The sequence below is a fragment of the Halichoeres trimaculatus genome, unplaced genomic scaffold (genome assembly GCF_033239565.1).
Source record: "Halichoeres trimaculatus isolate MK-OKI-2021-1 unplaced genomic scaffold, fHalTri1.1 fHalTri1_scaffold_16, whole genome shotgun sequence".
In the NCBI taxonomy this organism is placed as follows: Eukaryota; Metazoa; Chordata; class Actinopteri; order Labriformes; family Labridae; genus Halichoeres; species Halichoeres trimaculatus.
Window position 1 is genome coordinate 8,632,167 of NW_027437194.1, and position 21,458 is coordinate 8,653,624.

The 21,458-nt window shown below is 41.7% G+C and overlaps 2 protein-coding genes across 2 annotated transcripts in view; one reads left to right on the top strand and one right to left on the bottom strand.

The window, feature by feature from the left end:
• The window catches only part of ap3b1a (adaptor related protein complex 3 subunit beta 1a), a 78,259-nt gene extending 72,737 nt beyond the window's left edge, over positions 1-5,522 (bottom strand). The window contains exon 1 of the mRNA XM_074691021.1: positions 5,227-5,522. Within this exon, the coding sequence (XP_074547122.1) occupies positions 5,227-5,354 (128 nt within the window). The 5' untranslated portion in view covers positions 5,355-5,522. The remainder of the gene's footprint in view (positions 1-5,226) is intronic.
• Positions 5,523-6,328: 806 nt separating this feature from the next.
• Positions 6,329-20,927, top strand: polq (polymerase (DNA directed), theta). The gene is made up of 35 exons (XM_074690655.1): positions 6,329-6,631; positions 6,730-6,829; positions 6,904-7,304; positions 7,390-7,607; positions 7,701-7,877; positions 7,963-8,093; positions 8,175-8,331; positions 8,412-8,523; positions 8,627-8,828; positions 8,920-9,061; positions 9,198-9,344; positions 9,439-9,651; positions 9,745-9,887; positions 9,979-10,168; positions 10,367-10,509; positions 10,637-10,830; positions 11,907-12,031; positions 12,273-12,516; positions 12,674-14,075; positions 14,159-15,686; positions 16,194-16,334; positions 16,423-16,625; positions 16,745-16,952; positions 17,121-17,314; positions 17,395-17,523; positions 17,598-17,772; positions 17,861-17,969; positions 18,622-18,719; positions 18,815-18,897; positions 18,980-19,081; positions 19,167-19,278; positions 19,365-19,489; positions 19,596-19,731; positions 20,056-20,153; positions 20,264-20,927. The coding sequence occupies exons 1-35, from the start codon at positions 6,564-6,566 to the stop codon at positions 20,375-20,377; spliced, it is 8,064 nt and encodes a 2,687-aa protein (XP_074546756.1). The 5' UTR covers positions 6,329-6,563; the 3' UTR covers positions 20,378-20,927.
• Positions 20,928-21,458: the final 531 nt, after the last annotated feature.

The window sequence follows — 21,458 nt, forward strand, 5'->3', positions numbered from 1 at the left end:
TGTGCAATAACACAGGAAAAATTGGCTCTGACTCTTGAATATCTATTAATATCAAGTTCTTCCACTTGTCAGTAAATTGCAGTTGGAGGTGGTAACAAGAGTGTAAATGAGTGGTTGATGTTGGAACTGACACAATGAGCTACTACCACTTCTGCTACGCCATGATGCAATGTGAAATTACACACTAGGACAGCAGTATTGCGCTGCTGCAGAATTGCAGCGCACAAGCAGCTAGTGTGTAAGGATGGGCATCAATAACCGTTTCCTGTTATGAATCAATTAGAAATGGTTTGATCCATCGATATCTTTAGCATTTATGCTTAAAGATTCCTTTGTTGATTCTTCAGGTTATGCAAGAAGGGGTTGGACCTTCCATCAACATCATGTGACGTGCCAGACATCAATCACACTTGTCAGTCAATAAGCAGCAGAATTTCCAAGACAGTGGCGGAGGGGTCCTAACAGTCAAAAGCTTGGCTTCACTTTACCAAAAAGGATGCTAACGACTAGGGTTGTAACGGTACATGTATCCGCTCCATAAGGCCGTTTGGTTCGGTACAGTGCTGTATTCAAATGAGTACAGTAAGTTTATATTAGCCGCTGCACATGGCTCTTTAATATTCATGTGAGTACCCGTCTATGATTGGCTGAGCAGGGAAGGCGTTTTAATATTCATAAGGAAAGTGGTCTGTGATTCGTGCTTTGCGATCATGTGCATATCATGTGGACGTGACATCTCACGGTGAGGCAATCAGAAGATGAATATCAAAGAGCTTCCATAGTCACAGGGGCTTGTGTCTGAATTGTGCATCATGGCTGCTGCCAACGACCAACTGGAGCTTGAAGAGCCTCCCCCCTCGCTGTATAATGGCAAGTTTTTGGTTTAATAAACATGCTAAACAAGCAAATGGTTTTGTGTTGTTCCATACTGTACTGAAAATGTACCGAACCGTGACCCTAAAACCAAGGTACGTACCGAACCGTGATTTTTGTGTGCCGTTACACCCCTACACAAAGTGCAATTTCTGCAGTGCCAGTGTTGTGATGGCTAAAAACAAAAAGTAGGCTAGCTTATAAATGTAGTTCATAACAAACAAAATGAGCTAGTTCACGTTCCATGGTGCAACTTCGAAATTTTTGAACTTATTTTATGATTTTAAAAAAATTAACTAATTACCTTCAAATTTACCTCCAATTTTTTTTTCAGCAGAGTAAACTTTGCTTTAAACTCTATCCCTAAAGCCAATTCCCAAAAGAAATGAATCCCTTCATGCCATTGTGGGAACAGTACAAGCCTCTGTGTTCATGATCTGTTCATAAAACTCCAGCAAACGTTTATGCTGAATTCACGGAGAGTGCTGTAGTGGATCAGACTTCTTTTGACATATAACAGTGCTCAGCATCTCCCAGCACCTCCCCTCATCTCTCGGTACCTTTTGACACCTAATGGATTGTGAGTGACTGTTTACTGCCCCAAGAGTGAACTTCACCCATGTTAATGAGTTATAGACTGAACCATTCAGCTTACTGTTCATAAAAACATGAGCATGTTCAATGACTTGGGGCGTTGAAAAATGCCATATCTATGTCATATTTATTTACTAATCAACTCAATAAAACGTTGGCTCAGAAAAACTGTAAGGCAGACTTTTGTTATACAGAAACTCCAGAGGAGGAACGGATATGGGAATCGATAAAGAACCAGATCGATAATCAGAAACAATAACAGCATACCCATCCCTACTAATGTGACATCTAGGCAATCCGTTTGCCGAGTTTTGCTAAAGCTAGCAGAATTAGCACCAGCAGCAGCAGGTTAACGACCTTGTACCTGTGCCGGTTTCTCATTGCTCATGTTTAGTGATTAAATGCTAAACATCTTTGTCTACATTTTCGAGATAAAAAATACTTAGGAATTCACTCCAATACAAGATCTGACTGCTGTAATTGTTTACATCCAGGTAGTAAAGCATTACAGCCCTTACCTGAAGTTTTAGTCCTGCACTATAGCTTTGAAACAATATAAGATGTGTAATTCAGGTTTAAAACACAAACAATAACATGTAGAATCATATTTTTTAGCCATAAATAGAGTTTGGACCAGTTAGTTATTGGGCACATGAAGGTCCACAAACAAGGATTTCTTTCAGAAAAAGAAGGTAAAATAATCCTTAATAATCCTTAATTCTTAATATTATTTTTTATTGTCTGGTATCCGATGGCAAAAGTGTGATTGTTATGTTTGATTATCAAGCCGACTGAGAGTGCAAATCCATTGTTAGGGCTGCAAACAATCATCTATTTAGTTTTAGAGATAACAATGACCAGCTTTTTTGATCATGCACATATACGTTTCAGATAGAAATATCTCTTTCTGGCCGTTCTCTTAATTTTTTTTTACATTAAACATGCTATCAAGCTGAAACCATTTCTTTCTTGCCCAGAACTGATTGTACTTTTCCAGCATTTTCAACATTGAAAAGAAATCAGGATTTCTGTAGAATTAATGAACAGATTTTCCTCTTCACGGGTTGAAATGTGACTGATTTTTCTGTAAAGAATCAAAGAGTGCCTTGATTTATAGACCAATATAAAACAGGCCAATGACAGCCAGCAAAAATTATATTTAAGATCAGAATCCAAACTTTCATGCAGCTCAAACCGCACTACAAATCCATACAACCCAACCACTCAGCCACTGTGAAATACCTCTTCAGTCACAGATAACAAATTAGTCACATGTTTCCAGGCCTGAGCTCAGACAGAGCTCTCAGTCAGCAAGAAGATGACTGCTGGAGGATTAAAACACAGCAGGAATGTCACAAAAACACAACTTCATTCATCAGGAGCAGCTCAATATGCAGCCTCAGGCTATGTTTTAATTTCGCAAATATGCAAAAAATATGTGCTAGGATGCACGAGCCCTGATTTTGTGAACTGTGACAGACAGAAGCATCTTTCATGCTCTTTTATTTTCTTTCTGGACTCCTAGTTTGGCCTACTGAAGTAACCAGGCATCATGACCTCGCCTTCCTCACTTAGTAGATGGTCATGTGAGGGAGATTATCAAGTCACTTTGGCATACTGAGCAACACAAACAAGGTCATAAATATGTAGATTCTGTCTGCAGATCAAAACTAAACACAGAGAGAAGCTGCAGTGCAACCTCAAAACCCAGAAAATCCAGTGACAGAGCATTTGTTAATGGGATTTATGAGCACACAAGAGGCAGTACTGGGCAAAAACCAAGCAGCTCAAATCTGATTAGTCATCACTAGCTGTACATGAGCTTGTGTGGTTTGTGCAGCTTAATATCACAAACCCAGAGCGTGAAACCAGAGTCCAGTAAGCTGCATAAACACTGATTTTGCAAGATATTACTAAAAGAGGAAAGACAGTCTTTTATGATTTGCTGCCCTCTTGTGGCAGGTTTGTAAACTGAGCCTGAAACATATACAAAACATACTGACATACAGTTTCAAGAGCTCAGAGAGCAATAAAATAAAGCTCTGAAAATGTTATTTCACATATGAATCTGTGATTTGATCTCAGTGTTTCATTTCACAACAAGAATGACTTCCTAGTAGCTTACACTGGTAATTTGTATGATACAGGTCGCTCACAGATTAATCAAAAGTTACATGCAGGAGCATCTGTATGCAATCCAAATCTCAACCAGAAAAATAGCTGCTAACAAAGATGCAACTTGGAGATTTGCTTGTAAATAATAACAGGCCCCAAAAGACCAAAATAAGACAACCCCCTGAAGTTTATAATGTACTTTTTCAGCGTTCCAAGTGTAGATGTGCAGAATTTTAACCTCTCTGAAGAAAGAACTAAGAAGCTAAACACATTTATTTGACTTAATGGCATCCCTTGGCTTGTTTAACATGTAGCTGATACTGCTGCTGATCTTTGAGGTTTACTGGTTGTTAGTAGTTGCTATATGGTAAAAATGAGACCTAAGCAATGCTGTTTCTCACTTATGCCTTGTAAACTCACTGATTCAAATTGAAAAATTGATTTCTCAAGATGGTGACATGCATAGGACTACACCATGTAGGTCCTTTAAAACTCCTGTGAGGCCTTTTCAAGTAACGATGAGACAAATGGAAGTAAATATTCATGTCTTTTAAAAGACTAAAGAAGCAAAACAGAGCATAAGTGAGAAGTTTGACTGTTGTTACACTATTATTATGGATAACTCACAAGTGATGCTGCAGAGTAGATGTCAGGCAAAGGGGTGAACTGCAAGCAGCACCATATTTTTTCACATTTCCAATGACACAAGATCTTATGAAGTGATGTAAGTTGTTTAAAAAAAACAGCAGAATGAATTGAGATTATGTCAGTTTTGACACTCTGTGAAAGCAACTAAAAGTTCCTTACAGGAGCATTAGTGTGATTCAAAAAATATAAGCGTTAAGGCTGGCCAATCTTTTCCAAATACTTTTTTTTTTTTTTTTTTTTTTGAAATTTTTATTTCAAACATGAGGTCAAAGTGAACTCTCTATCAAAGACAGAAAAAAATACAAAACAAACAGACATTATCTAATCATATATTCAAAAAAGAGCAGGATGAAGTATAAACTTATTAATCCCCACCCCTTAACCAAACAATTATTTATAAACAAACAGCACTTACTGTACATAAACACATAGACAACTATATCCACGCACCCTTGTTTCATGCTTGGACATCGCAACATACTTAAGGCATTATATGAACAAATAACCTATTTACAATTATATTAGCCAAGTTTTTCATTACTTCACATAACTTGAGGTTTTGCTGACCTGAACTTAACAACTAAACAAATAAAGACTCACTTTCGCTTTAAATGATATCTGTCTTCATGACAAACGCAGTAAAACAGATAATAACAAACTTTAATCTGGATACAGCAGCTGTCAAAACCCACTTTCTCTTTTGAGCATGCGATGTCAACACAAACACACAAAAACACGGGGATAAAATACAAGAAAGCGACCGAAAAGACACCAAAGATGATCTTAAAGTAAACCAACTTTCATATTGACGATACATCTTTAAGCTGCTACCAGTCGCCATCACTTTCTAGCTTGTTGATGATGCAGGGACTTGATATCCTCTTATCAAGTCGGCTACATTGGAAGTTAGCTGCAGAATTTTCATCATAGCCTTCGTCCATAGATAACTTCAAGGTAAAATAAGGAGTTAAAAGAACATGTGCAACACTAACTTACTTCTTAAAGTCTGCGCTGAAGAGGCCAAAGGCAGCTCCGGTGCTGGAGGAGGTCGGGGTGTTCTCCTGACCCGCTTCGACGCCAGCCTCCGCTCCTCCTTGGTCGTTGTACAGCACGGTTGACGACATGCTTCGAATTTAAAATAAGTACTCGATAAGTTAAATTACACTTCCAAACTGTTCATTAAGTTTACTCTTTCAGCTGTAACGTAGCGTGTGAATTTCCTGCAGAGACCAAACTTTTCCGAGATTTCAACCAACTTTTTTCCACGCAGAAGCGGAAGTGTGAGCTGGACAAGTTGGTGTCACATGACAGGGCTTCAGAGTCAGATGGGATAAAGATCTGTGACTTCTAGAGCAGAGAGCCGTTACCGACCTACAATGACTCCTTTCCCTCTGTTGTGGATCTTTGTTCAGAACGCCTCCAGCCGCTGTGTTGCCAGGGTAACAACGGAACTGTGGTTCATGACATAGGGAGAAAGTGAAGAATAAGTATTTACTCTTTACTTTAGTCTTTGAAAAAGCTTGACTTAATTTCACAAAAAATGTTTAAAGATTTGTATTTTAGGTGGTTGCTCCTGTATTTAAGTGGTCAAATAAAACTGCTTTTGTCACTTGTATATATAAATAAAACAAATGGATCGTTACTCACAACTGCAGGTCTACTTTTTTTTTTTAGTAAAAAAGCTATTGCTTTTTAGGAACTGATATTAATATCGTTATAAAACTTTTAGCAGGGAAATAAAAAACAGCTACATTAAGGACGGTCAGGGGACAAAAGTATAATCTGTTTTTTATGTAAAAAGGCTCCATTTTCGTTTTTTCTGTTCATTGGTATTGACAGAAAAGCGGATTATACTTTTGTCCCCTGACCCGGTCAGGTTGCCGTTCATAGAGTGACATATTTTCACTTAAATGCACAGCATGAGTAAATTGGTTTGCGTTTACGTCAATGATAAGATTTCCTAGACTTAATTATAATCATTTGCTCTTTTTTCGTGTTGAATATAAAGTGCGATAACTTAATTCATAAACTTTTATACAATTTGAATTATTTATGAACTGAAACCGTGCAAGGGTCAGAGGAACCTTTGTATTGCAGCTTTCGATTTCGCCGGACTGTTTTTCCTGGAGCACTGTGGCGGCGATCCGGCGGCTTTTTTGATTTTCAAAATGTTTACAGTTTTTTAGGCAAACTGTTTTCAGTTGTTGGTGTTTGTTTGTATTTCATTTTCTTTGAAACTTATTTTTTAAAGAGTTTATAAACTTGTGTTCAGAACGAAACTGATGTCATGATAAATAAAATTCACCTCCGGACGGGTTTGACACTTTTGCGATATGAGCACCACGGGTCCTCTCAAGAAGAAAAGCTACATGGGGCAACACCAGATCAAGAAGAAAAGAAGGTAGGTTTGGATTCATTTCATGTTGAATCTGGGTCAGTATGGAAAAATTATGCCAAATCTGCTACTGTTGCCAAGAAACCTTTCCTTTCTGAGCACAGCTTTCAAGCTCCAGATGAGCCACCAGACAGGGACAGACCGCAGCAAGAAAAATCTCACCCCACATTCAAAACAGACGGAACGGAGAACAGGGGGCCCATGGTGAGTGTGACACAGTTGTCTCAAACATCTCTTTCATTCTATTTCATGGATGACATTTCTTATTTCATTGACAGGCCAGAAGACCTGTCTCTTTGCTGGGAGAATCCACTTTAGCTCTTGATGAAGAGATGCTGCAGGTGCTAGACTCTGTTGACCCAGTGAAGCCTGCAGCTTTTCCAGCAACAGTTAGCAGGGATGAACAGGAAAAGCCAGAAACATCATCTGTCTTTGCCCAAACACGACCTCTTGCATCACTTACAGACAACTCAAAGAATGGTGGCAGAGGACCTGAGCCCACAGTATCCCACAGGGATTGCAGTAAACAGGAGGTTGTCTGTAAGCGTAGTGGGAACAGCAAAAGACCAGGATGGAGAGATGACTGCACAGATCTTGCTCAGAGGCTTCTCTTCAGCGAGGACTCCAGAGAAACCCATCAAGAAATAAAAAATGACCCACAGGAAGTCATCCACTCCAAGTAAATCTTCATCATCACAGTAACTCTCATTTTAATCATGGTTATCATTCTGTTAACCCATTCCTTTCTTCATGTCATTTGATAGGCAGAATGTGACAACCATCTCTCCTCGTGAGACGAACACAAATGCAGATCCATCTCCGAATGCATCCAGGGAGTACATCTTGTTCAGCCCCACCCGTCTCGCAGCAGCTATGAAGAAGGCCAAACTCCAGCAGTCAATGCAGAATCAATCTGCCTCTGTTCTCACAGTCCCCAGTGGGCTCGACCTCAGCAGTCTGAATGACACAGTACATCAGCCAGGTGAGGGAGTCAATTGCAGTCATACAACTTGTTACAAGACTGAAGTTTTAATTTTGATGGGATTTTGGATTTAATTTCTTTTCTTTTCTCTAGGTCTTGCCTTGCATGCTCCTGCGGGACAAGCCGAGAAGCTGCTCCTCTCCAGCTGGGGTTTACCAAAACCTGTCCTTGAGCGCTATAAAAAACACAAAGTGACCCATATGTTTGAATGGCAGGCTCAGTGCCTCACTGTGGGAGATGTTCTACAGGGAGGGAACCTGGTGTACTCAGGTAAAAAACTTAGCATCTCTCAACACCACAATTTCAATTATCAGTCAGTCTTTCTTTATTATTTCACATCTTAATATCTCTAAAGCGCCGACAAGTGCTGGAAAAACTCTAGTGTCAGAGCTGCTGATGCTGAAGCGAGTGTTGGAGACGAAAAGAAAAGCTCTCTTCATTCTCCCGTTTGTGTCTGTTGCCAAAGAGAAGATGCACTACCTCCAGGTGAGAGATTAGTAGCATCTTTGAATCCTCATATTGTGTTATCTTTGTTGGACTAGCAGGCTTGTATCTCTGATCTTGTAGAGCGTGTTTGAAGAGGCAGGAGTCTGTGTGGAGGGATACATGGGCAGCACGTCAGCTGCAGGAGGATTCAAAGCTCTGGATGTGGCCGTTTGCACCATAGAAAAGGCAAATTCCTTAATTAATAGACTCATTGAAGAGGACAGCATGGGTCTACTAGGTAAAATACTAGTAATAACTGTCTTCTATTATGTGTAATGCATATTATACTGTTTTTAAGCATATAACTGGTCTTCTTAGGTATGGTGGTGGTTGATGAATTACACATGGTGGGAGACTCTGGGAGGGGATATCTTCTGGAGCTGCTCTTGACTAAGATCCGCTTTATTGCAAAGAAGCAGAACACCACAGGGTTTGTGTCCATTACTCTACTCTTATCTTGTGTCTCGTTTTTAATTCAATCCTTTGTCCCATGCTACAGGTACAAGCAAACATCTCTACAACTGTCTCTGCAGGTCTCTTTCTGAGGGTGTACAGATCATAGGTATGAGTGCCACCCTGCCCAACCTGTCCCTACTGGCCAGCTGGTTGGGTGCAGAGCTTTACCAGACTGACTACAGACCCGTACCCCTTCAGGAGCACCTCAAGGTGGGCTGCAACATCTATGACAAGAGCCTTTCTGTGGTCAGGCAGTTCACTCCTGCGCTTCGCGTTAAGGTGAGTGCATTTAGTTCAGAAGGGATTCTAAGTTACTTTGACTCCCTCAAGAGCATTTAAATGTGTTGTTTTAATTTGCACTTTGATTTAGGGCGATGATGACCACATAGTGAGCCTGTGCTATGAGACTGTGAGAGAAGGACGCTCTGTCTTGCTGTTCTGTCCCTCAAAGAACTGGTGTGAGAAACTGTGTGACAGTATCGCTAGAGAATTCTACAACCTCAGACACACTGGTACTTTGGATTTATATATACTATCATTTAACCTTTGTGCATGCTATATTTAACTGTGAGCAAGCATACTGTCACTGTAGCATGAAGTGATATAAGATTTATTCTTCAGTTCTGGATTCTGGTCTCATTCTTTAAGAGCGTCAGGGTGAAGCAGAGCCTGAGCCGGTGAGTCTGGACCAGGATGGACTGGTGGACGTTATTGCCCAGTTGAGACGAACTCCAGCTGGTCTAGACCACATTCTGCAGAGAACTGTGCCCTGGGGAGTGGCCTTCCACCACGCAGGTGACTGCGCTCAAACCTCCTCTTACCCACACAAACTGCAGCAGAGAGAAAACTGTCTTTGAGTATATAAATGAGATGAAGTTTGTGTGTGCAGGTTTGACTTTCGATGAGCGAGATGTCTTGGAGGGAGCCTTTCGTCAGGGCATGCTCAGAGTCCTTGCTGCCACCTCCACCCTCTCGTCAGGGGTTAATCTCCCAGCTCGTAGAGTCATCATTCGAACACCTACCTTTAACGGACACCTGCTGGATCCTCTCACTTACAAACAGATGTCTGGACGAGCAGGAAGAAAAGGAGTGGACACCACAGGTAAGTTGGGAGGATTGGGAAAGCTTGATAATGACTCGAAGTTTATAAAAAAAAAAAGCTTTAATTTTACAACTCCTTGGTTGCCTCTTTCAGGTGAGAGCGTGTTAGTGTGTAAGGAGGCAGAGCGGCAGAAAGGTGTGTCTCTCCTGAAGGGTTCACTTCGACCAATCAGCAGCTGCTTGGTGAAAAGAGAAGGAGAGGGTGTCACCACCAGCATGCTGAGAGCTATCCTGGAGGTAAACTGCTAACTGAATTGACTGAGAACCTCAGACTGAAATGTGACATAAAACATCAAAATGAACTCCTAAAGAATTTCCACTTCCACAGATTATTGTTGGGGGTGTTGCTAGCACTCCTCAGGATGTGAGGTTGTACGCTTCCTGCTCTCTGCTGGCTGCCAGCATGAAATGTGACAGAAAGAATGAATCGAATGAAGAAGCGAACAAAGGAGCTATTGAAGCCTGTGTGGAATGGCTGATGGAGAATGAATTTATCAGTATCCAGGGAGAGGTGGAAGGTACTTTAATCTTCAACCAGCCTTTTTTTTTTTTTTACAGAAAACTTTTAATTTAAAATAATTTTAACCACTGAGATGAAGTTTTCTTGCTTGATTAAGGATCCGAGAAACAGGAAACGTATTTATTTATTTATTTTAAAGTCAACCTCTTTTGAGTGTACAAACCAGAGATTTACTCTGATGTCTTTGCTTGCGCAGGAGAGCGGTATTGTCCGACCCAGCTGGGTGCTGCCACCCTGTCATCGTCCCTTTCCCCCCCTGAGGCTCTGGGAATATTTGCAGATCTGCAGCGAGCCATGAAGGGCTTCGTTCTGGAAAATGACTTGCACATTCTTTATCTGGTACCCTAATCTTTGATGAATTCTTGTTAAAAAGTTTTCCTCTTTGTTCATTCACTCCTTATATCACCCCATCATCATTCTTTAAAGACTATTTAAAACACAGAATCTGAATCTAAATGCTCCTCAGATCACACCGCTGTACGCAGAGTGGACCACCATCGACTGGTATCAGTTCTTCTGTCTCTGGGAACAGCTATCATCATCCATGAAGAGGGTTGCTGAGCTGGTTGGCATCCAGGAGGGTTTTCTTGCACGATCGGTCAGTGGAAAAATGGTTGCTAAGACTGAGAAGCAGCGAAGACAGATGGCTGTTCATAAAAGGTAGTGCTTATGTTTCTACACTCTAAATACATGCGCATAGTACCATTCATGTCATGTTTTGTTGCTGAACTCAGTCGCGATGGACAATTAATAAAGAAGGATAGGATAGGATAGAACTTTATTGTCATTGTAACAAGTGCAACGAAATTAAAGTCACAGCAGCAATCAAGAAAACAAAAGTAAGAAAGTGTATGGAAAGTGCAAAAAGCTCCATAAGAAAATAGATGCTGACAGCTTGTCCACCATTCTTCAGTTCAGCCAGCCTCCACCTCCACAGGGTCCAGGACTGAGCTTCTTCCGTCATGCTCCATCTCTGTCTCCTAGATCCTGTCTGCTCACAGCAGGCAAAGCTCTTCCAATGTGGCGTTGGTGTCTGATGTTAGCTCCGTTAGCTATGTCTGTGAAAAGCATGATGCTACTCTGCCTTCTGGTATTCCCTCTGTTGCTGGGTTAGCACAACTAGCTCGTCCATCTTAGTGGAGATAGATCTTACGTTCTCAATAACGATGGATGGAAGGACAGGTCCATGTCGTCACTTCTTAGCTCACACCTGAGAACCAGCACGTCGTCCTCCCCTCCTTCTCCTCACCTTGTGGGAAGACATCAGGCCTTACATCAGTTAGCATTGACATGCTACAGGCTGCTAACAGCTGAGTTCACATGTAAACAATGCAGCCATGGTTACAAGTAGGATCTCCAGACAAACACAGGAGAAAAAGTAGTAAAAATATCACTGAAGCCACAAAAAGTTTGGCGTCCACGACCAACAAATGAGCCATACAAAGTCATGATCCACTCCAAATACAAAGATTATGAAAAGAGATGAAAAAGTTACAAGAAACAGACAAAGAAGAGAGAACTGCTGCAAAAGGCAGCCATAGCCAATAGGGTGGTGCCTAGAAGTCCCAGATAATATAAGTTTTAGTTGATGTATGAAACTTTTATTTATTTAAGTGGTGTTTTTTTTTTCTGTGTCTTATTCCTTGAAACACATTGCCACCCAACATTTTCGATCTTCCTGGATCAAAAAGCTGTCTTTTGCCTCAATTGTACCCTTTCATTATTTCCTGTCATAGGTTTTTCACCACCCTCGTCCTCCAGGACCTGGTTAATGAGGTTCCTTTAGCTGCAGTGGCATCTAAATACAACTGCAATCGTGGGCAGCTGCAGTCTCTCCAGCAATCTGCCTCCACATATGCAGGTAGGTTTTATGTTACAGTTTGGGATATATAGAAGACAGGACTTTACATTGAATGGAGAAGCCAGTTGCTGGTATAGTAACGTAATGCTGAAAGGAGAGGCACTTAAAGCTGAAAGTCTCAGTTCATTCATGCGTCAACATACATTGAGAGGGCTTATAAGAGCTGTCTTTCTGTCTTTTTGTGGGTCTGACTTAATCATATTTTGCAGCTGACAGAAACACTCTCTTCCCGTCCCTTCAGGTATGGTAACAGTGTTCTGCAAGCGCCTTGGCTGGCACAATATGGAGCTGCTTCTGTCTCAGTACCAGACCCGGCTGAGCTTTGGAGTCCAGAGGGAGCTGGTCGACCTTGTCAGAGTCTCTCTCCTGAATGCAACAAGAGCCAGAACACTTTACGCTCAAGGCCTGTGCACGGTGGCTGAACTAGCCAGAGCTACTATTGCTGACGTAGAGAAAGCCTTGAGAAACTCTGTGCCATTTAAGAGGTAGATCGTTTTAACGCTAGCTATTACCATTCTTATACAATTAATTATTTCATATGAATAGAAAAAAAAAACCAAAAGCCAGTGTACCATAAATACAAGAAAAGCAGCAGATCTCTAAGATATATGTACTCAATCTAATAGTTTGTGTGTTCCTCAGCTCTAAGCGAGCAGTGGATGAGAGCGAGATGGAGGCAGCTGAGAGACGAGGCCTCCGTTGCGTGTGGGTCACTGGCGGTCGAGCCTTGACGGAGCAGGAAGCAGCAATGGAGATAGTAGCTGAAGCAAGGCTCCTCCTCCAGGAAGACCTGGCACAGCTGGGGATCCAATGGGACCCGGCAACACTTCCTCCAGAAGCTGCGACTGGAAACGGCTCACAGGGCAGCAGGGACTCGAACACATCATCTGTATCCAGTATCAGCCCACATCAAGCACATACAGATAACTGTGGTGGGGAACAGGCCAAAACAAGTGAGAGCAAAGATGTTGAAAGACATGAAGAGGAGAGTAGGAAGGAAAAGAAATCTGAGAGTGAAAGAGAGAAAGAGGAGGAGAAGCCCGAAGAAGAACAGGTGGAAAAGACAGCAGCAGAAAACAAACAGACAGACAATAAAGACCAAGTTGAAAGAAGGAAAGCTTCAGAAGAAAATAAGACCACTGAACATATTTTAAAGTCAAATGATAAAAAGAGTACTGGCACAAAAACAGAAAAACAAAAGCAAACAGGTGAAAAAGAAGAGGAGTCAAATCACAAAATCAACCAAACCCAAAGAAATTCCCCTGTTTCTGAAAGAGGCCTGACTCAGGAACTGGCTGAGATTTTATCCAGCCCTCTACTCCAACTTACACCACGTCCTCAGCCCTCTCATTCTCCAATGCCCCCACCTCGGTTTAGAGCTCCAGTTTCTCGCTTAGGAGAACAACACAGAGTGACGTCGAAAGAAGACGACACCACAGAGATCACTGTATCACCTGTGCAGCCGGGCAGACTGAAACACTCAAGAGCTTTAAGCAAAGTGCTCCACTCCATACAGATGGACAAAAGCCTTCAAGATAATATTGAAGCTGCACAGACATCGCATTCGACACCCACTGTAGGCCAAAACTTAGAGCCTGCAGGCCAAGTACCAACTACTGTACCCAGTGTTTCTACACCAGTTAACACAGATATGATCGTGTCCCCTCTGTCAGCCTCTCCCTCCTCGGTTCCCTTATTCTCTCCTGAAGCCAAGCGAAGAAGAATTCACAGCACAGAGGTGGATAAGTTCTCCTCCCCTGAGCTGTATGCAGGAAACGAGGGAGAGGAGCAAACTGACGGAGTTAAAAAAGTAGAGGACAGCTTTGGAGAAAGTTTTGAATTGGACACTCAGACTGAAAGAATCATCGTTCAGCAGGCGGAGCAGCTTGGAGATGGACAGGATAAAGCTTTAAGAGAGGAGGAAACAATAGAAGAAGCTGTAGAGATAGAAGAGAACACGAGTGACAGGAGGGGTGACGGCCCAAGATTTAATATTTCTCTCACAGACAGCCAGATGGAGCTCATCCTCAACACAAGTCAACAAGTGAGTGGCATGAATAATCCTAAAGGAGTGTAAGAATTAGTTTGCTTCTGAAAAAATCCTAATCTGTGACATTGTTTTGACAGATTTCTCCTGAGCACGAAGCTGAAGATAGAGATGAAGTTACAGATGATAATAACGTCCTTCTTGCAGATCAGGCTGCTTCTGAGAGTGCTAACAGGAGCAGCAGCTTCCTCTTTGACAGCTTGGACAGCAGCTCCCTGCTGGCCGGTCTAAGTCCGTCTCAGATCCCCAACCAATCAGAAGAGGAGGAAGAGGAAGAGGAGGAATCAGTTGGTCAGGAGATCAGGGACGAGTTCCCTCTTCAATCAACTCAAGAGAGAAGACGCAGCGAGCTCTTGGCCAATCAGGAAGCAGAAGAGCAGGAGGCGATTCAGTGGGGTGAGTCCTCCTTCAACCTGTCTGAGTGGGGGGACTCACTCTTCGTTGGAGAACACTTCCTGGAGAGGCGGAGCTCGCACAGACAGACCCCAAGAGTTCAAAAAGAGCAGGAAGAAAGTCATCAAAATGCAGACCGCGTGTGGCATGAGGGACAGGTGTCAGGATCACAAACCAGACCTTGTTCCAAAGAAGCACAACCTATCTCTACAGCTCAAACAAGGGATGATGACAGCAATACATCCAAAATCACTTTGCCTGACAACGCACAGGATTGTCATGAAGCAGACATCAGAGAGGGAATGACACATGGAGAAGGGGGAAACGCAGGGCAGGTAGAAAACAGAGTACAAGAAGTTCAGATTGCACCTGAAAGCGCTTTATATTGCAGCCCTGGTCTTCAGGATATCTTTGACCGCTGGCCCAGTATGTCTGACCAGCCCTGCAGCAACACAGACGGCCACAAAGCCAGTAACACACCAACTACAGCAGATGTGCTTGAGGTGGACAGAGAAAGGAGGAAGCCAAATATGCAGGTAGCTGCTGCTGACTGTAACCCCATGGAGGACAAAAACTCCAAACATGATGCAGCACACACAACAGAGAGACTAAGTGCTGCTGCTGATCTCATCCCCCCGACTCAGGAGACACCACCTGTCACTCCCAGAGTCAAACTGACCACCTCATCGGTCCAGTCGCCTCTGATCACTCGCCCACTGAACCAGTCCACCCCCTCAGTGAGGAAACTAGCAACCACACAAGGTCTTCAGTCATGTGCTGGAAACAGAGACAGTCTATCCATTGTGGATTTCAAACAGCCGATCAACAAATCTGATGAAAGACAGAAACAAGAAACAAACCTTAAGGCTGTTTCACTCTTGAATTCAAAGACAAACCTGCCCCTACACTCAAATCAGAACCCCAGCCCTCCACCAAACCCTGCCTCTCCATCCTCCCCCGTACCGAGGCTTCCTTCTGATGCAGAATCACCCGTGATTGATAAAGGCTTTACCCTCCAGCTGTCCCAGGATGCTTCACTCTGTTCCAGCAACTCCGGCTCCTTCTCTATCATTGATGTGGCGAGTGACAGGCGCCTCTTTGAGACTTTCATTACTGAGTGGAAAACAAAGGAGCGCTTCTCTCTGGCCTTGGCCTGTGAGAAGGGAGAGCACAGAGGGCAGCCTGAGGCAGGGATTGGAGGGAAACACAAGAGAGGTAACATAAGATGTGAAGAAGTGACAATAACTTGAAGTTATGTTTGTTTTGCTTCCAGGTGCAGGGAGGTTGTTTTTCTTATACATTTGTAGAGTTACGATAAATTAAAGAGGGTTTATTGTGCTTTTGAAGGCTTTATTCTGACCCTCTGGCACCCCCATAGTAGCTTTGCATCATATAAAGCTGGAAAAGACCTTCTCAGCTTTCTCGCACTGGTATTTATTTTCACCTCTGTCTGAATTGTGTTGTGAGCTGCTGTCTCTTTAAGGCACAACTGCTCCACAAAGCCCCTTCCCTCTGATTGGCCACGAGAGAAAAAACTGCAAACCTCTACAAGAATTTCACTGGCTAGATTTGATGCAAAGCAGTGATTTTTGTTTAAAAAGGAGTGGGAGGAAGTAGACGTACATGAAGAGGCGTTTACAAATTCACTGTTTCCCTGTTTATGTTGCATTGTATTGTACCTGTGATGCATGAACTCTTATCCATGCAACTTTTTTTATGCAGCATCAGCAGCCCTTCAGAAACCCGACAATCTCCAAGGGTTTCCAGTAAGAGACAGTGATGGACTGGTGCTGGTTGGACTGTCTGTCTGCTGGGGAGCCAGGGATGCATACTACATATCTCTGCAGCAGGAGCAGAGCAAGGGTAAAAACGTGTGCACTTTGTGCTTTTGTAAAGTGTAAGCATGAATCCCAAAGTTTTCTCTCAGTTAAACCTCTTTGCTCCACCCCAGGTTTGAGCGCCAGTCTGGCTCCCCCTCCGCTGGATGATGATTTGTCAGTTAGCGAGAGAATGGAGAGAGTGAAAGAGTGTTTGAGCAGGCCGTCTGCAGGATGTAGAGGTGGTGTGGTTGTCATGTATGACATCATCCAGGTGTACAAGAGGCTGGTGCTGAGCTGTGGCGTTAGTTTGGAGGGAAACTGTGAAGACCCCAAGGTAAAAGAAATCATACATCACTTTTTTTAACACGTCTTTTCTCTTCAAACTAAATCTTGACCACATTTGGAATTTTGAATGGGATTCATACATATCTCTGTTACAAATGTACATCAAAGGTTGCGAGCTGGCTGGTGGACCCTGGCAGTGAGGAGAGGACTCTGCCCAACATGGTGACTGTTTACTGTCCGGAAGAACTTCCTCTGCTGGTGGGACTTGGAAATCCACACTCACACTGTCCTCGTGTTAGAGCAGCCACTAAGAGTGTGCTCGTATATGCTGTCATGAACCATCTCACTGGTCTGCTGGAGAAGGACGGCATGCTTGGTAAAAAAAAACTCACACTTACTGCACATTAATCAATCGATCTCTATTTATGTCGCACTGAATAAAAAACATTATCTCAATCTCTAGACCGGATTGGACTGAACCAGAGAGACATCTGCCTCTAAAACAATATTAGAATAAAGAATTGTTTTTATTTGCTTATGACAGATGTGTTCAGGGGCGTTGAGATGCCGTCCCAGGTGTGTTTGGCCCTGCTGGAACTGAACGGCGTCGGCTTCAGTGTGGAAGAGTGTGAAAGACAAAAGCATGTGATGCAGGCTAAGCTCACAGCACTAGAGTCTCGGGCGTACAGCCTGGCTGGACACACGTTCTCCCTCACCAGCATTGACGACATCGCTCAGGTCTGACCGTACTTCGTCAACCCTGACACTGAAACACTTTCTTAAACTGCTCAAATAAAAATTCAAGTGTTGCGTTGCAGGTGCTGTTTTTGGAGCTCCACCTTCCTCCAAACGGTGACATAAACGGACCAAAAAATAAGAAGACTCTCGGCTACACCAGGAGAGGAGCTGGCAGAGTTCGACTTGGAAAGCAGTTCAGCACTACAAAGGTGAGACGCTTTGTGGTGAGTTAGAGGATTCTGTAGTAATAAGCTGCTGTAGTAATGTGAATTGATGATGGCAGGATGTCCTGGAGAAGCTTCGCCCTCTGCACCAGTTACCGGGTGTGATTCTGGAGTGGAGGCGGATCACCAACGCTCTGACTAAGGTGGTGTTTCCCCTGCAGCGAGAGAAGCAACACCATCCTGCTCTGAACATGGACAGAATATACCCCATCGCCCAGACACACACAGCCACAGGTACGACACACAGGGTCTACTGTATGATCATAAGTGTATCACTGTGAATGTAAGCATCTTGTAGTGACCCAGTTATATCTGTTCTAAGGTAGGGTGAGCTTCACTGAACCCAACATACAGAACGTCCCCAAAGACTTCGAGATCCACATGGCCACAGAGGTCGGGGAGAGCCCCCCTTCACAGGACACCAAACCAGGGTAGGTTCAGTGGGGTCAGGGGTACCATAGGGGCGTCACATCTTTTGGAACTGGTTAAAGCTGAAGATGCTGAATGAAAATCATTATATTCTAAATCTTGAAATGTTCTAGTTTTGAGCCATCAGGTCTAATTTACAATCATTTGCTTTACATTTTCATGATGTGAAGTCAGTGTTATTTTTTTAGAGATAATTTATGGTTTTTTTAGTGTTCTGATTGGTTAGAGTATAAGGCAGCTATTTATGGTTTTTTTGTTGTTGTTGTTTTTTGTTTTGTTTTTTTTTGTTTTTTTTTGTGGGGCTTTTCTATGATAATATAAACAGACTATATCAAATGTACACTATAGAGTGTAACGGCAAATAAAAATTGATTATACCACCTGACTGCATGTTTACTTTGACAAATAATGGAAATAAAATTAAGATCCAGATCATTTTCAGACAGTATCAAAAAATAAAATCTAATCATTCATTTCAGAAAAAAAACACAACAAATTAAATGAATAAATAAATAAATAAAATAAAATAAAATAAAATAAAATAAAATAAAATAAAATAAAATAAAATAAAATGAAAAGAAATGACTTAAAATAAAATAAACAATAATAATAATAATTGGGAGCCTTTTTTCCTTCTTTTGTGTTTTCTTACAGGAAGAAAAGACGTTCTGTGGCTCCCTCAGCAGCTGGAGGATCAGAACAAGGACCAGCCTTCTCCGTCAGCATGCGACATGCCTTTGTACCCTTTCCAGGTGAATATGATGAAACAATTTCCACTTTCTATTCTTTTAACCTGATCTTAAACTGTTTTACAAGCTGAGTCTTCCTGCACTGTGTTGATCTGTAGGTGGGATGATATTGGCAGCTGATTATTCTCAGCTGGAGTTGAGGGTGTTGGCTCACCTCTCCAAGGATCAGCGCCTCCTCCAGGTCAGTGTTTTGGATGCACAGCTTATGATAAGGAAACATGAACCCAAAAGTTTATAAAAACAAAAAAGTGGTGTTGTTTCAGGTGCTGAATGGGGGAGCAGATGTGTTTCGCTGCATCGCTGCAGAGTGGAAAAGTGTTGATCCAGAGTCTGTGAATGACAATCTTAGACAGCAGGCCAAACAGGTACAACTCAGCCATGATAGAGCATGCACACAAGCATGCATCCTGTCTGTTAAACTCATTTGTGTGCATGCATTGGTCTTTGCAGATTTGTTATGGCATTATCTATGGGATGGGAGCCAAGTCTTTGGGTGAGCAAATGGGAGTAGAAGAGAATGATGCAGCCTGCTACATCGAGAGCTTCAAGGCCAGATACAAAGGTATATAACGTCTGCATGAAAATGTTAAAGCAAGTTTCACACACAAAAATGTATGTAATGTGTGTTTTGTGTTTGTTGTTTTTCAGGAATCAATGCTTTTCTACGAGAAACTGTAAAGAACTGTCTAAAGAAGGGCTATGTTCAGACTCTGATGGGCCGCAGGAGATACTTACCTGGGATCACAAACACTAACACACACATCAAAGCTCATGTAAGCTCCTCAGGTTTCAATTCAAGTGGTCAAATGTCAGCTGTACATGTGATTCTATTCTCACATTACTTATCCTCCTTTTTGTTTTTCTGTTCCTCTGATTTAGGCGGAGCGTCAGGCAGTGAACACGACTGTTCAGGGATCAGCAGCAGACATCGTTAAACTGGCCACAGTCAACATACAGAAACGACTGAGAAAAATGTACCCTGCTGCTCCACTCTCTCATCAGCACACACACTCAGGTGACATGACCCTCTCATTTTTTCATACTTTGCAAAACACTACACAAACTGAGACATCTGTATCATTTAGGGTATGTAATGAAACATACTGATTAGCCATAACATCTTGACCACCGGCTTAATTTGGTTCTCATCAAAGTGACCCACATCTTTCCATTTTTACACTTGTCCTGCTTCCTACACATCTCATTGAGGATAAAATGCTCTCTAGCTGTTCAACATACAGTATCCCACACAGAAAAGCTATTTTTAAGAGAAAATCTATAAGACTGGCGTTCCCTGGTGTAATGACTGATGGTTTATGGTCATGTCTAATGTTTACAGCACGCAGTCTGCGCAGAGGTCAGATCAGAGGAGCCTACTTTGTGCTTCAGCTGCACGATGAGCTCATTTTCGAAACAGCAGAGGAAGACCTCATACAGGTACAAAAGGTTTTTTTGATTTTCAAAGTTACATTTCTGGACACACGTTTCAGAAAAGCATGTATATAAAGATATTCCTCTGTGTTTCCACCGAATCTTGTTTCTGTCAGGTTGCTCAGATTGTGAAGAGGGAGATGGAGACGTCTGTGAAGCTGTATGTGAAGCTTAAAGCTAAAGTCAAGGTGGGACCCAGCTGGGGCAACCTGCAGGATGTGGATATTTAATCTAAATTTGACATGTGGTATCAGAGTGTGATACCATGCACAGTGTGTGAGATTATTTAAGGAATGTTAACATATTTATATATATAACATATATTTTCAAAAACACTATTTGCAATGAGATGTGAAACCTAAATGAACTCTACAACATATTTATCTTGTTTTCCATAGCACTGTATCAGAAATTCAACTTTTGTGAAAAATTTAGTTGTACATAATGATACGAACATCCTGATGCATGTGATGAAATTTTGTGCTTTGTTGATTATGTCCTGTACATGAGCAAATGTAATTTTCTGTCACAAAATAAATAAAATCTAGTATTCCTTAACTGTAAATGTCAGATATTGAATTAACTAATCTGGCTAGAAAAAATAACAAGAACAGGATAAAAAATACCTGTATCTTCTGATGGATGCTGTCTTTTGCTTTTTGTTAAACAGAGGCATTGGTGTCTGTTTCAATTTTTATCATCCAAACAGTTTATATAATGTCCAATTCAATATGCTGGAGCACAAAGTCAAATGTGCTCATATTGTTCCATAAAGTCTAAAATGACCAGATGCTGTTTAAAATGATAAAAATCTCTGAAAATACATGTTTGTGGAGTTTTTGTTGTTGTTGTTGTTGTTGTAAGAATCCGAACAAAGATAGCAAAAATAAGCTTACAGTGTATGTTGTATTTCATTACAGCTTATTTTTAATTAAAAAATATAGAATATACTTTGTAAATTAGAGCAGGTGTAACTTAATAAAAAATGTAAAAGAATGTCAAAGAAAGTTAAGAAGTAGAGCATAGGTGAAAAAATAATACCTGATACAAATGAGGAGGATTTCATCAACATTTAACTATAGTCCGAAGGTTTTTTTTTTGTTTGTTTTGTTTTTTTTTTTTTTTTTAAATTACGTCTGTTACAATTAATGGTATCAATTAAGAAGTTATTTCGCAATCATGTATGCCAAAAGTTAAGAAAGAAACTAAATTAAAGATTTTCAGAAATATGTATATATATAAATATAAGAGTATGAAATCAGCAAACCAGATCATTAAGGTATTTACACATACAAGTTGCGTTAAGTTTTT

Excerpts from the sequence above, each read along its gene's own strand:
- polq (XM_074690655.1), top strand. The coding sequence starts at position 6,564 with ATGAGCACCACGGGTCCTCTCAAGAAGAAAAGCTACATGGGGCAACAC. Across the intron at positions 7,608-7,700 it reads TGACACAGTACATCAGCCAG|GTCTTGCCTTGCATGCTCCT; the intron begins GTGAGGGAGTCA and ends TCTTTTCTCTAG. Across the intron at positions 16,335-16,422 it reads GCAGCAGGAGCAGAGCAAGG|GTTTGAGCGCCAGTCTGGCT; the intron begins GTAAAAACGTGT and ends GCTCCACCCCAG.